Genomic DNA, 12,161 nt, shown 5'->3' with positions numbered 1-12,161 from the left:
AGGAACCAAAAGTATGGCCAGAACAGAGAATCAATGCGGAGGGCCTGGCTGTTTGTCAAACTAGAATTTTGGTCAAGAATGATTCATATTATCCCGTTGCAGCTCCCATTTAAAAATACACGGTGTAAAAAAACCACACCCTAGGACAGTTGTTTCATAATCCGCTGGTACAGACTCTTGTGTTGAAGAGACAGAAAGAAAGAAATCCTAGCCAGGAAAAGAGACCTTTTCAGAAAATGAACAGGTAAAAGAAACAATGATAGTATGGGGAAAAACCTTTGGCTATACTATAGCTAAAGGTAAAGGTTCCCCTCGCACATACGTGCTAGTCATTCCCGACTCTAGGGGGCAGTGCTCATCTCCGTTTCAAAGCCGAAGAGCCAGCGCTGTCCGAAGATGTCTCCGTGGTCATGTGGCCAGCATGACTCAATGCCAAAGGCGCACGGAACGCTGTTCCCTTCCCACCAAAGGTGGTCCCTATTTTTCTACTTGCATTTTTTTACGTGCTTTCGAACTGCTAGGTTGGCAGAAGCTGGGGCAAGTCACGGGAGCTCACCCCGTTACGCGGCAGCACTAGGGATTCGAACCGCCGAACTGCCGACCTTTCGATCGACAAGCTCAGCATCTCTTACCCACTGAGCCACCGCATCCCTTGGATATAGCATAGGTAAAGGTTCCCCTCACTCATATGTGCTAATCGTTCCTGACTCTAGGGGGCGGTGCTCATCTCCATTTCGGTTGGAGATGACCTTTCGATCGATAAGCTCAGCATCTTAGCCAGTGTGCCACTGCCTATACTATAGATTTACACATGACAAAAGATTTGGGAGAGAAATTGTAAGTCGACAATGGCAACTACATAAAGAAAATTTATATAAAATGTTTTATAGGTGGCATCTACCACTGGCAAAGATTAGCAAAGATGTTTAAAAGTATATATATATATAACAACAGAGTTGGAAGGGACCTTGGAGGCCTTCTAGTCCAACCCCCTGCCCAGGCAGGAAACCCTACACCATCTCAGTCAGATGGTTATCCAACATTTTCTTAAAAATTTCCAGTGTTGGAGCATTCACAACTTCTGCAGGCAAGTCGTTCCACTTATTGATTGTTCTAACTGTCAGGAAATTTCTCCTTAGTTCTAAGTTGCTTCTTTCCTTGTTCAGTTTCCACCCATTGCTTCTTGTCCTGCCTTCAGGTGCTTTGGAGAATAGCTTGACTCCCTCTTCTTTATGGCAACCCCTGAGATATTGGAACACTGCTATCATGTCTCCCCTAGTCCTTCTTTTCATTAAACTAGACATACCCAGTTCCTGCAATCGTTCTTCATATGTTTTATCCTCCAGTCCCCTAATCATCTTTGTTGCTCTTTTCTGCACTCTTTCTAGAGTCTCAACATCTTTTTTACATCGTGGCGACCAAAACTGGTATGTTTGCCAAATCTTGGAAATGTAACCAGAACATATTATCATATGTGGTGGACATGTGTAAAAGCAAACAAATATTGGACAAAAATCCATACACGGTTGGAGAATATGTTAAAACCACATCTAGATTATAAGCCAGAAATATTTTTTGCTAGGCACGATATCTGAAAAGTACAATAAAGGGAACTTATACTTAATATTACATAACATAACATAACATAACATAACATAACATCAGAGTTGGAAGGGACCTTGGAGGCCTTCTAGTCCAACCCCCTGCCCAGGCAGGAAACCCTACACCATCTCAGTCAGATGGTTATCCAACATTTTCTTAAAAATTTCCAGTGTTGGAGCATTCACAACTTCTGAAGGCAAGTCGTTCCACTTATTAATTGTTCTAACTGTCAGGAAATTTCTCCTTAGTTCTAAGTTGCTTCTTTCCTTGATCAGTTTCCACCCATTGCTTCTTGTTCTACCCTCAGGTGCTCTGGAGAACAGCCCAACTCCCACTTCTCTGTGGCAGCCCCTGAGATATTGGAACACAGCTATCATGTCTCCCCTAGTCCTTCTTTTTGTTAAACTAGACATACCCAGTTCCTGCAACCGTTCTTCATATGTTTTATCCTCCAGTCCCCTAATCATCTTTGTTGCTCTTCTCTGCACTCTTTCTAGAGTCTCAACATCTTTTTTACATCGTGGCGACCAAAACTGGATGCAATATTCCAAGTGTGGCCTTACCAAGGCATTATAAAGTGGTACTAGCACTTCACGTGATCTTGATTCTATCCCTCTGTTTATGCAGCCCAGAACTGTGTTGGCTTTTTTAACAGCTGCTGCACACTGCTGGCTCATATCTAAATGGTTATCCACTAGGACTCCAAGATCCCTCTCACAGGTACTACTATTGAGCAAGGTACCACATATACGGTACTGGTGCATTTTGTTTTTTTGGCCTAAATGTAGAACCTTACTTTTTTCACTGTTGAAAAAAAGTAAGGTTCTACATTTAGGCCAAAAAAATGTCTTGACAGCAGCTAGAATCGTATTTGCACAGTACTGGAAAAAAGAAAGGATGATGTAATTAAAACATTTTTTAGATTGCGTAGCAATGGACAGATTGACATTAAAAATAAAAGAAAAAGAAGATATAGGGACAGTAGAGGTAGAAATTAGGCGTGGGAAAAGTATTATTGTATATAAATAAATGGATCCAGACAATATACTGTACACTAAGCACTTAGGTATGTAATGTGAAAATATATAAATAAACTGTTAAGAAAAAAGAAAATAGTGTTTTAACATATAATTGCTTACTGCCTTATTCTTGGAAATTATCCTAAATCCTTCGCTCCGGCTACCTTTTATTTCTCATTACAGCCGCCTGCATATCTTTAATCCTGCAGGTGGCGCTCTTTTACATCAGGAAGGGAGCAAGGCCAGCAACTGGTTCCAACTTCGTTTTACCTTCACTAAATGTTCACTAAACATACCTCGCTTCTAATTTACATGAAAGCTGGGACACGACAACTGAAGTAAAAACAAGGATGGAGAAAGCTCGAACAGCATTCTTTCAAAATGAAAAAGGTCTTCTGCAGTCATGACATAAGCAGTGGTGGGTGTCAGGAAATTGTTATTTGCCTAACTAGTTGGCCAGGCAATATATAAACTAGCTATGTATGTTTATAGAAAGGCATGATATTGCTTTAAGGCTATGCTGCATCATGCAAGCATCCTGATTGGTTGAGCTCTGTAGCCAATGTATAGAAGGACTACTAAATTATGGCTTGTGGGGAATCCACAGGGACGCTACAGCATTGTAACCTGATGACATGCTGCAACTGTATATTTGAGCTTTATGATCGTTGCTTGATCATGGCTAGTTATTGATTCCTCAAGATACTGACTGTTGTGAATTGAACTGTGTTTTGCCGAACTGAAAGAAGACCTTGTTTGTTGTGCAAGTCTACGTTGGTAAGAAGACTTCGTAACATCCCTGACTGACTTTATATGTGTATGACCTGGAATTGATTTTGGACTATGACTTTGCCTTTTCCCTAAAAGTAAAGGAATATCAAACCCCAGTTTGTCTGCCAGTGACTGTTATTGTATACAACCAGTCTCAGTCGTTTTCATGCGTAGGGTACTCTGCTCAACAGTCCACAACCTTGGTTGTGAACCCAGATTACCCTTAACAGTCGGTTTCACATTTTGCTACCGCCAGTTTACCCTACGTGCGCATGCTCACTTTGGGCGCGGAGCTTCTGCGTGTGTACCTGGCCTTCCGCGCATGCCTTTCGCTCACGCGCCCGGCCTCAAAAACATGCCTAAATAGAACGGCAAAGAGCTGGGGCGAGTGGGCGGGCCCGTCTGCGATTTCTACTACCGATTTGCCCGAACCGGTCCAAACCGGCTGAAAACCATCTCTGGACATAAGCTTAAGATTGAAAATCAGGCTTGTCCGATGCTACATCTTTTCTATCCTGTTCTACGGAGTGGAGAGTTGGTCTCTGGACAGAAAGCCACAAGAAGGGACTAGAAGCATTTGAAATGGGGATTGTCAGGTGGCTGTGTCAGCTTTGGAAGCCATACTAGGCCGAAGGCTTCCACACGCTGCCACTTTCTCCTGTGTGGGAAAGTAGGAGAAGGGGTGGGGAGGTTGGTACAAGGGGCCATTAGACATAATAACATTCTTCCTGCCGGTCAAGGTCAGGCCAAGACGGCATCTGGAGAAGGAGTGGTCGGAGTGATGCCTCGAGATGGGACGGTTGGTGACTGGAGCACGTGATCGGCAGAGGAGTCCAGGGGTGGTGATCTGGAGTTTTGTACTACTGAGGAAAAACCCGGATCTCCAGATTCGGAGTTTATCCAGCTGTGCCAGTTTACCTATGCTAGTAAAAGAACTTTGAAAGATGTTTGCCTCGGAGTCTTTTCTTTTAGGAGGGGGTTTTCTGGAACGCTGATACGCTGTTTACGTATAGGCTGGGTTGACAAAATGAGAAATGAGGAGGGCATAAGCCGCCTGGGAAAGCCAAGGGAAATCATCAAAGCCATTAAAAAGCGAAAGTTAAAAATTTTTGGACGTAATGCGACAGCAGAGGTAGCATTCAGCCGGTTTCGATGGGTTCGGGCGAACCGGTAGTGGCGACCTGCGGGTTACATTTCCAAGATTTGGCGGACAGGTAGGTGGAGCAAGAGTAGGGGGTCCACACATGCATGCGTGGGAGGCGGGTATGTGGGGGCTGCACGCATTGCATTTTGGGCGTTTGGGCACACGCCAGAGGTGGGTTTCAACAGGTTCCGACCAGTTCTGGAGAACCAGTAGCGGAAATTTTGAGTATCCATTCCCACCCCATTCCAGGGAAAGGATACCGTAAAATCCCCATTTCCTCCCAATCAGCTGGGACTCGGGAGGCAGAGAACAGATGGGGTGGGGCCAGTCAGAAGCTTTACTATCGGTTCTCTGAACTACTCAAAATTTCCGCTACCGGATCTCCAGAACTGGTCAGAACCTGCTGAAACCCACCTCTGCTTCTGTTGCGTTTAAAAGGTGATGCATTTTTGGCGTCGCATGAAATGGAAAGAAAAAGTGTTGGCATCTTTAACTGGTTGAAACTGGTTGATTTCCCAGTCGCATTGAACAGGGGTGGGCAATTGGGGTCCCAGGAATCTAATTGAAGACCTATCTTGCTTTTTACACGTGTGGGAAAAAAAGAGGAGAGTTTCACTTGAAACAGAAAGTTTGTTTTGACCTCCATCTGTGGATCTTTTTTTTATAGCTTTGAGATGACGATGGGAAGGGCAGTAAAAATCCACTTTTAGTGTCCTAAGTGTGTAGACGTTGCAAAACACCTATGGTAGCCTGTTACGATTTCATCCCTTTCAATAACATTTGTTCAAACTGAAAAGAGGGTAGTAGGCAGTGATGAAATTCAATTTTTTTTTACTACCAGTTCTGTGGGCATGGGTTGGTGGGCGTGGCTTGGTGGGCATGGCAGGGAAGGATACTGCAAAATCTCCATTCCCACCCTATACCAGAAGGATACTGCAAAATCCCCATTCCCACCCCACTCTGGGGCCAGCCAGAGGTGGTATTTGCCAGTTCTCCGAACTACTCACAATTTCCGCTACCGGTTCTCCAGAACCCGTCAGAACCTGCTGGATTTCACCCCTGGTAGTAGGTTCCTTGCTTTTTTCTGTCCAAATTTTTGAAGGATGGACTTTCATTTTGCTGAAAATGTAGGTGTTTTTTTTAAAAAACAACTACTTGTTGTAACTTACCTGAACAAAGACTTTCTGTAGTTTCCAGACTACTAATTCTTATCTTCTTTTTTTTTTCAAAAAATGCAAATATCCTGATATCATTTTAATGCAAATTATCCCAAAGTCTTCCTTCTATACCTCACCTTTATACACGCAAATCATTTCCTTGCAGAAATTTCAACATGAAATATAAGTATCCTTAATTTAGGCTGGAAAAAAGGGAAGGGAAAGAGAAAGGAGGGGAAGGGAAGGGAAGGGAAGGGGAGGGAAGGCAGAAGGGAAAAGGGAAGAGAAGGAATGGAGAGGAAAGGAAAAGGAAGGGAAGGGAAGAGAAGGAAAGGAAAAGGAAGGGAATGCGGAAGGGGAAGGGGAAGGGAAAGAGAAGGAAAGGAAAACGAAGGGAAGGGGAAATAGAAAGAAAGGAAACAAAAGGAAAAGAAAAGAAAGGATTGAAAAGAAAGTTTGAAAAGTCCTTCTCTAGTGAAGAGAGTGTCTGGAGACCATAGAAAGCCCCGCGCAGTGTCAAAATTTCAACCAATGCCTCCTTAAGGGCGTAAGATCACTTTTGAATTAACCGGTCTAGTGTTTTTGAGTTCTTGACTTGATGCTTTTGGGGCCTTCTTCTTTCCTTCAAACAAAAGGAGGAAGAGGAGGAGGAGGAAGAAGAAGAAGAAGAAGAAGAAGAGGAGGAGGAGGAGGAGGAGGAGGAGGAGGAGGAGGAGGAGGAGGAGGAGGAGGAGGAGGAGGAGGAGGAATAGAATAGAATAGAATAAGGAAGAGGAGGAGAAATAGAATAGAATAGAATAGAACAGAATAGAACAAGGAAGGAGGAATAGAATAGAAGGAGGAGGAGGAGGAGGAGGAGAAGAAGAAGAGGAGGAAGAAGAGGAGGAGAAGGAGGAGGAAGAATAGAATAGAATAGAATAGAATCAAATTGAATCGAATCGAATCGAATCGAGTAAAGAAGAGGAGGAGGAATAGAATAGGAGGAGGAGGAGGAAGAGGAAGAGGAAGAAGAAGAAGAAGAAGAAAAGGAGGAGGAGGAGGAGGAAGAGGAGGAATAGAATAGAATAGAATAAGGAAGAGGAGGAGGAATAGAATAGAATAGAATAGAACAAGGAAGAGGAGGAGGAATAGAATAGAGGGGGGAGAGGGAGGAGAAGAAGAGGAGAAAGAGGAGGAGGAGAAGGAGGAGGAATAGAATAGAATAGAATAGAACAAGGAAGAGGAGGAGGAATAGAATAGAAGGAGGAGGAGGAGAAGAAGAAGAGGAGGAAGAGGAGGAGGAATAGAAAAGAATAGAATTGAATAGAATCAAATTGAATCAAATCGAATAGAGTAAGGAAGAGGAGGAGGAATAAGAGGAGGAGGAGGAGGAAGAGGAAGAGGAAGAAGAAGAAGAAGAAGGAGGAGGAGGAGGAAGAGGAGGAATAGAATAGAATAGAATAAGGAAGAGGAGGAGAAATAGAATAGAATAGAATAGAATAGAATAGAATAGAACAAGGAAGAGGAGGAGGAATAGAATAGAAGGAGGAGGAGGAGGAGAAGAAGAGGAGAAAGAGCAGGAGGAGAAGGAGGAGGAATAGAATAGAATAGAATAGAACAAGGAAGAGGAGGAGGAATAGAATAGAAGGAGGAGGAGGAGGAGGAGAAGAAGAAGAGGAGGAAGAGGAGGAGGAATAGAATAGAATAGAATAGAATAGAATAGAATCAAATTGAATCAAATCGAATAGAGTAAGGAAGAGGAGGAGGAATAAGAGGAGGAGGAGGAGGAAGAGGAAGAGGAAGAAGAAGAAGAAGAAAAAGGGAAGGAAGGAAGGAAGGAAGGAAGGAAGGAAGGAAGGAAGGAAGAAGGAAAATGGGCGCCAAACAGGATTTTGAGCACCAAATATTAATAAAGGCTTACAATCCCCAGCCTACTTTCCCACCACTTTAAAACAGGACACAAACACACACACACAAAAATCCCACTATCGCATAAGCCCTACCATGGGCTACACAGAATTCGTTTATTAAAAACAACCCCTTCTCCCTCCAGGAATTTATGGGAAATTCCTGCTCATGCTTGGTTTTTATGTTTCCATAACCAAGAATCTTCTCTTTGCCCTTCCGGACAATATATGGACATCCTGCAAGCCATCTAAACATAAGTCTGGAGAGCCGTTCCTTACAAGATGGATATGTTCTCAGACCATGGTCAAATAAAGAGGCCTTGACCAAGGTCTTCTAGGGTAGTAGAAGATTGGTCCATGAACATTAGATGGGTGATGTTCAGGAAAGCTCATCCCATGGGGCTGGAATAAGTGTAGAGTTGACCCAATGATGTCTACTGTCATTATACATCTTATTTGGTCAATTCCTTTGACCAGCTATGACCATCCTGCTGAGACCAGACCTCCAAGTGGCTTTCTCAAGTGAAGCAACTCCTCCTTGTTGAAGAAGCACGTATCATCATCACTATCCCAAACAGCCACCTAATAGTCTTCCTCCTCTTCCTCTTCAAAATTTTCACCTGCCGTAGCGGCCTCCAGGGCTGCCAGGGCCTCTGCGACTTCTGCATCTTCTTCCAGTTCTCCGTTGACCTTGGCGAAGCCATCGCATCTGGCTTCCCATGCAGGTTCTCCCTTCTTCCTGCCAGAGAGGATCTCGGTGGCTATTTGGTCCTCGAATGAGAAGCCGAAAGGACTCGTCCTCCAGACACGGACCCCTTCCTCGGACTCGCCGCACGGCGGGTTCCAGTTGTGGATGACTGTCATGGTTTCCGTGCTTTGGTTAATTTGTACAAGAGGGTTTGAGAGGTTCGATTTCTCAGCACAGCTGTCCTCGGGGAGAAAAGACGGAATATCCAACCGGAAGTCGTTGTCTCGGATCTCTGGTAGGGCACACGGTATGGAAAAAATGGATTCGGCAGTAGTCCGAGAGCCCTCCTCCTCACAAAGAGCATTCAAAGTTTCCAAAGTTTGATTTTCAGGATCAAAGAACTCGAGTTTATCACCTGTTTTTGGCTGGAAAACTCTTTTGCCTGGAGGATCAGGCTGCTGAGTGGAAGAGCTGTGCAGGTTAATCTCTTTAGGTTGGGTTTTATGAGGAGGGGGCCCGATATTTTTGGAGGAGTGGATCCCATTAACGTTACATTTTACTACGGCGTTTCCAAGTCCTTTGTCCGGAAGGGAAGGGATTCTGGAGCTCCAGAGAGCATCTTTGGAGTAGTGGAATCTGCTTTGGTTTGCTGCTACCGGCGTCTCGGCAATCTGGATTTCATTTCTATGGCCCGGAATGTCACTGTTCTGTTTGCAATGAAACCTCCCTCTTTCTTCATCTTCATCCGATTTGTGGTTATTTATCTCATTGATGTATGTGGCCGTCTGCACGTCTTGGGGATGAAAGATGTAACTGGGGAAAAAATGGAGAGTACCCAGTTATTCCATTTTTCCTCCCTCCATTATGGAGAAACCTGCTAATTTCGCCAGGATTTCTCATCTGAATTTTGAGCATTTTTACCGTGGTAGAAAAGCACGGCGCAACTACATTGAAATCAGGGGTGGGATTCAGTCGGTTCGGACCAGTTCAAGTGAACCCGTAGTTCCGATGTTCAGCTGGCCCCGCCCACCCGCACCCGCACTATCCTGTCCTTGTTTCTAGCTTGTCTGAATCGCGCATTACAGCTATTCTACTTACTGGGGATGACTTAGAACAGGGGTAGTCAACCTTTTTATACCTACCGCCCACTTTTGTATCTCTGTTAGTAGTAAAATTTTCTAACTGCCCACCAGTTCCACAGTAATGCACCGTGTATCGTCGTCTGTGCATGCCTCTCGTGCATCGTGAATTGGGTTTGGGTGTGTGTGTGTGTGCCGGCTACCAGCTCTGCTTGTCTGTTACAGCTGGGTGGTGTGGGGGGAGATGCGCGAGCTATTCTGGACGAGGCTCTTTTGTTTGCAGTCGCACTATAGCACCATTTAGTTTCACTTACGTAACGTGAACTAAACTTACGCGCGGGCGATACAAACAGTACATTTTCAGAAATTTAAATTGTCACGGGGAATTTTATGAAAACCTGATGAAAATGTTTTTAAATAATGCTATGAATTTTTTTAAAAAAGTCAATTTAATTTAAAAAAAAAAAGGAAAGTGCTTCAGTATCGGACAAAACCCCTACCGCCCACCATGAAAGCTGGAACGCCCGCAGTAGAGACAAGGTTGACTACCACTGACTTAGAAGGTAAGCAGCTTTAAACACCTCCAATTTTAGCGTTTGCTCGCCAAACCGGTTGTTAAACCGGCTGCAGCCCACCACTGATGGTGGGCTCAGACTGCTAAGACAGTCTGTTATTAACACAGCTCCTTGCAATTACTGCAGGTTCAAGTCCCACCAGGCCCAAGGTTGACTCAGCCTTCCATCCTTTATAAGGTAGGTAAAACGAGGACCCAGATTGTTGTGGGCAATAAAAAGATGACTTTGTATATAATATACAAATGGATGAAGACTATTGCTTGACATAGTGTAAGCCGCCCTGAGTCTTCGGAGAAGGGCGGGATATAAATGCAATTAAAAAAACCCAACTGATTGAAATGGAACTAAAGTTAACTACCCATGTTCTTGATGTTTGGCAACGCAACTAAAAAAAACCCCATTATTTCGCTGTGCTTTCACTTCTACTTGACCGTTTAACGGTGTCCATTGTGGGGAAATCTGATTAATAAATACACACACACACAATATTTTTGCTTTTGGCAGGCCAGCCAGAATTTTGGGGTTGGGTCAGCTTGCAAAATTGATAAGTGAAAAACAAACAAACAAACAAACGACTGGGCGAGTTAGCCGTATTAATTAACCTTCTATGATTTTAGCCCTGCCAGAAATGAGATGGAGGCTGTCCTACCTTTTAATCATTTTACAGCATTTGCACCCCATTTGGATTCTTCCTTTGTCAGTATCTGTAAAGAGAAATGGATGGGGGCAGAGAAACAGGCATTAGAAGCAAGGAATTTTATGCAAAATAACAAGAGGTGGAACTTTCCACTTTCTTTTTGAAAGGGCGCGTTGGATAAAATGAGTTTCCAATTATGTTTAAACATGGGAAACACTAAGGGTGATGGCATTTGACTCAATTAACATGTTGCTTGTACTCCCTTCCTTCCTTCCTCCCTTCCTCTCTCTCTCTCTTTCCTTCCTTCATTTGTTCCTTCCTCTCTCTCTTTTCCTCTCTCCCTCCCCCGCTCTCTCTTTCTTTCCTTCTTCTTCCTTCATTACTTCCTTCCTTTCCTCTCTTTCTCTCACTCACGTTCTTTCTCTTTCCTTCATTTGTTCCTTCCTCTCTTTCCTTTCCTCCCTCCCTTCCCCCTCTTTCTTTCTTTCTTTCTTTACTTCTTTACTTCTTCCTTCTTTCCTTTCTTCTCTTTCTCTCTCTCTCTCTCGCTTTCTCTTCTTTCATTTGTTCCTTCCTCTCTCTCCTTTCTTCCCTCCCTTCCCCTCTTTCTTTCTTTCTTTCTTTCTTTCCTTCCTTCTCTACTTCTTCCTTCTTTCCTTTCTTCTCTCTCTCTCTCTCTCTTTCTCTTTCCTTCTTTCATTTGTTCTTTCCTCTCTCTCCTTTCCTCCCTCTCTTCCCCCTCTTTCTTTCTTTCTTTCTTCTTCCTTCCTTCCTTTCCTTTCTCTTTCTCTCTCTCGCTTTCTTTCTCTTTCCTTCCTTCATTTGTTCCTTCCTCTCTCTCTTTTCCTCTCTCCCTCCCCCGCTCTCTCTTTCTTTCCTTCTTCTTCCTTCCTTCCTTCCTTCTCTCTCTCTCTCTCGCTTTCTTTCTCTTTCCTTCATTTGTTCCTTCCTCTCTCTCCTTTCCTCCCTCTCTTCCCCCTCTTTCTTTCTTTCTTTACTTCTTCCTTCCTTCCTTCCTTTCCTTTCTCTTTCTCTCTCTCGCTTTCTTTCTCTTTCCTTCATTCTTTTGTTACTTCCTCTCTCTTCTTTTCTCCTTCCTTCCTCCCTCCCTTCCTCTCTCCTTTCTTCCTCCTTCTCTCTCTCTTTTCCTCTCTCTTCCCCCTCTCTCTTTCTTTCTCTTTCCTTCATTCTTTTGTTACTTCCTCTCTCTTCTTTTCTCCTTCCTTCCTCCCTCCCTCCCTCTTTCCTTCCTTCCTTTCTCTTTCCTTCTCCTTCCTTCCTCTCTCCCTTTCTTTCCTCCATCTCTCTCTTTCTCTTTCCTTCCTTCATTCGTTCCTTGCTCTCTCTCCTTTTCTCCCTCCCGCCCTTTCCCCTTTCTTTCTTTCTTTCTTTCTTCCTTCCTTTCCTTCCTTCTCTCTCTCTCTCTTTCCCTCCCTCCCTTCATTCCTTCTCTGTCTGTCTCTCTGTCTCTCCCTCTCATTCTCTCATTCTTTCCCATCTAAGACATAAACAGTGAAGGAGTTTTCTTCATCTACCAAACAGGATAGTAGTAGAAACAGAAAGTATTTCCTTCGTTAAATATTAACCAGCGGCTTATTTCCCT

General features: G+C 43.9%; 1 protein-coding gene across 1 annotated transcript; it reads right to left on the bottom strand.

Annotated features, from left to right (window-relative positions):
- Positions 1-7,564: 7,564 nt before the first annotated feature.
- On the bottom strand, positions 7,565-10,938 carry C8H4orf19 (chromosome 8 C4orf19 homolog). The gene is made up of 2 exons (XM_058193925.1): positions 10,571-10,938; positions 7,565-9,080 (listed from the first exon to the last, which is right to left on the bottom strand). Exons 1-2 carry the CDS (start codon positions 10,600-10,602, stop codon positions 8,162-8,164), a joined length of 951 nt encoding a protein of 316 aa, XP_058049908.1. The 5' UTR covers positions 10,603-10,938; the 3' UTR covers positions 7,565-8,161.
- Positions 10,939-12,161: the final 1,223 nt, after the last annotated feature.

Source organism: Ahaetulla prasina, chromosome 8 (assembly GCF_028640845.1).
Source record: "Ahaetulla prasina isolate Xishuangbanna chromosome 8, ASM2864084v1, whole genome shotgun sequence".
In the NCBI taxonomy this organism is placed as follows: Eukaryota; Metazoa; Chordata; class Lepidosauria; order Squamata; family Colubridae; genus Ahaetulla; species Ahaetulla prasina.
The sequence above is the reverse complement of the archived record's forward strand: the minus strand, read 5'-3'. Positions and strand labels throughout refer to the sequence as shown.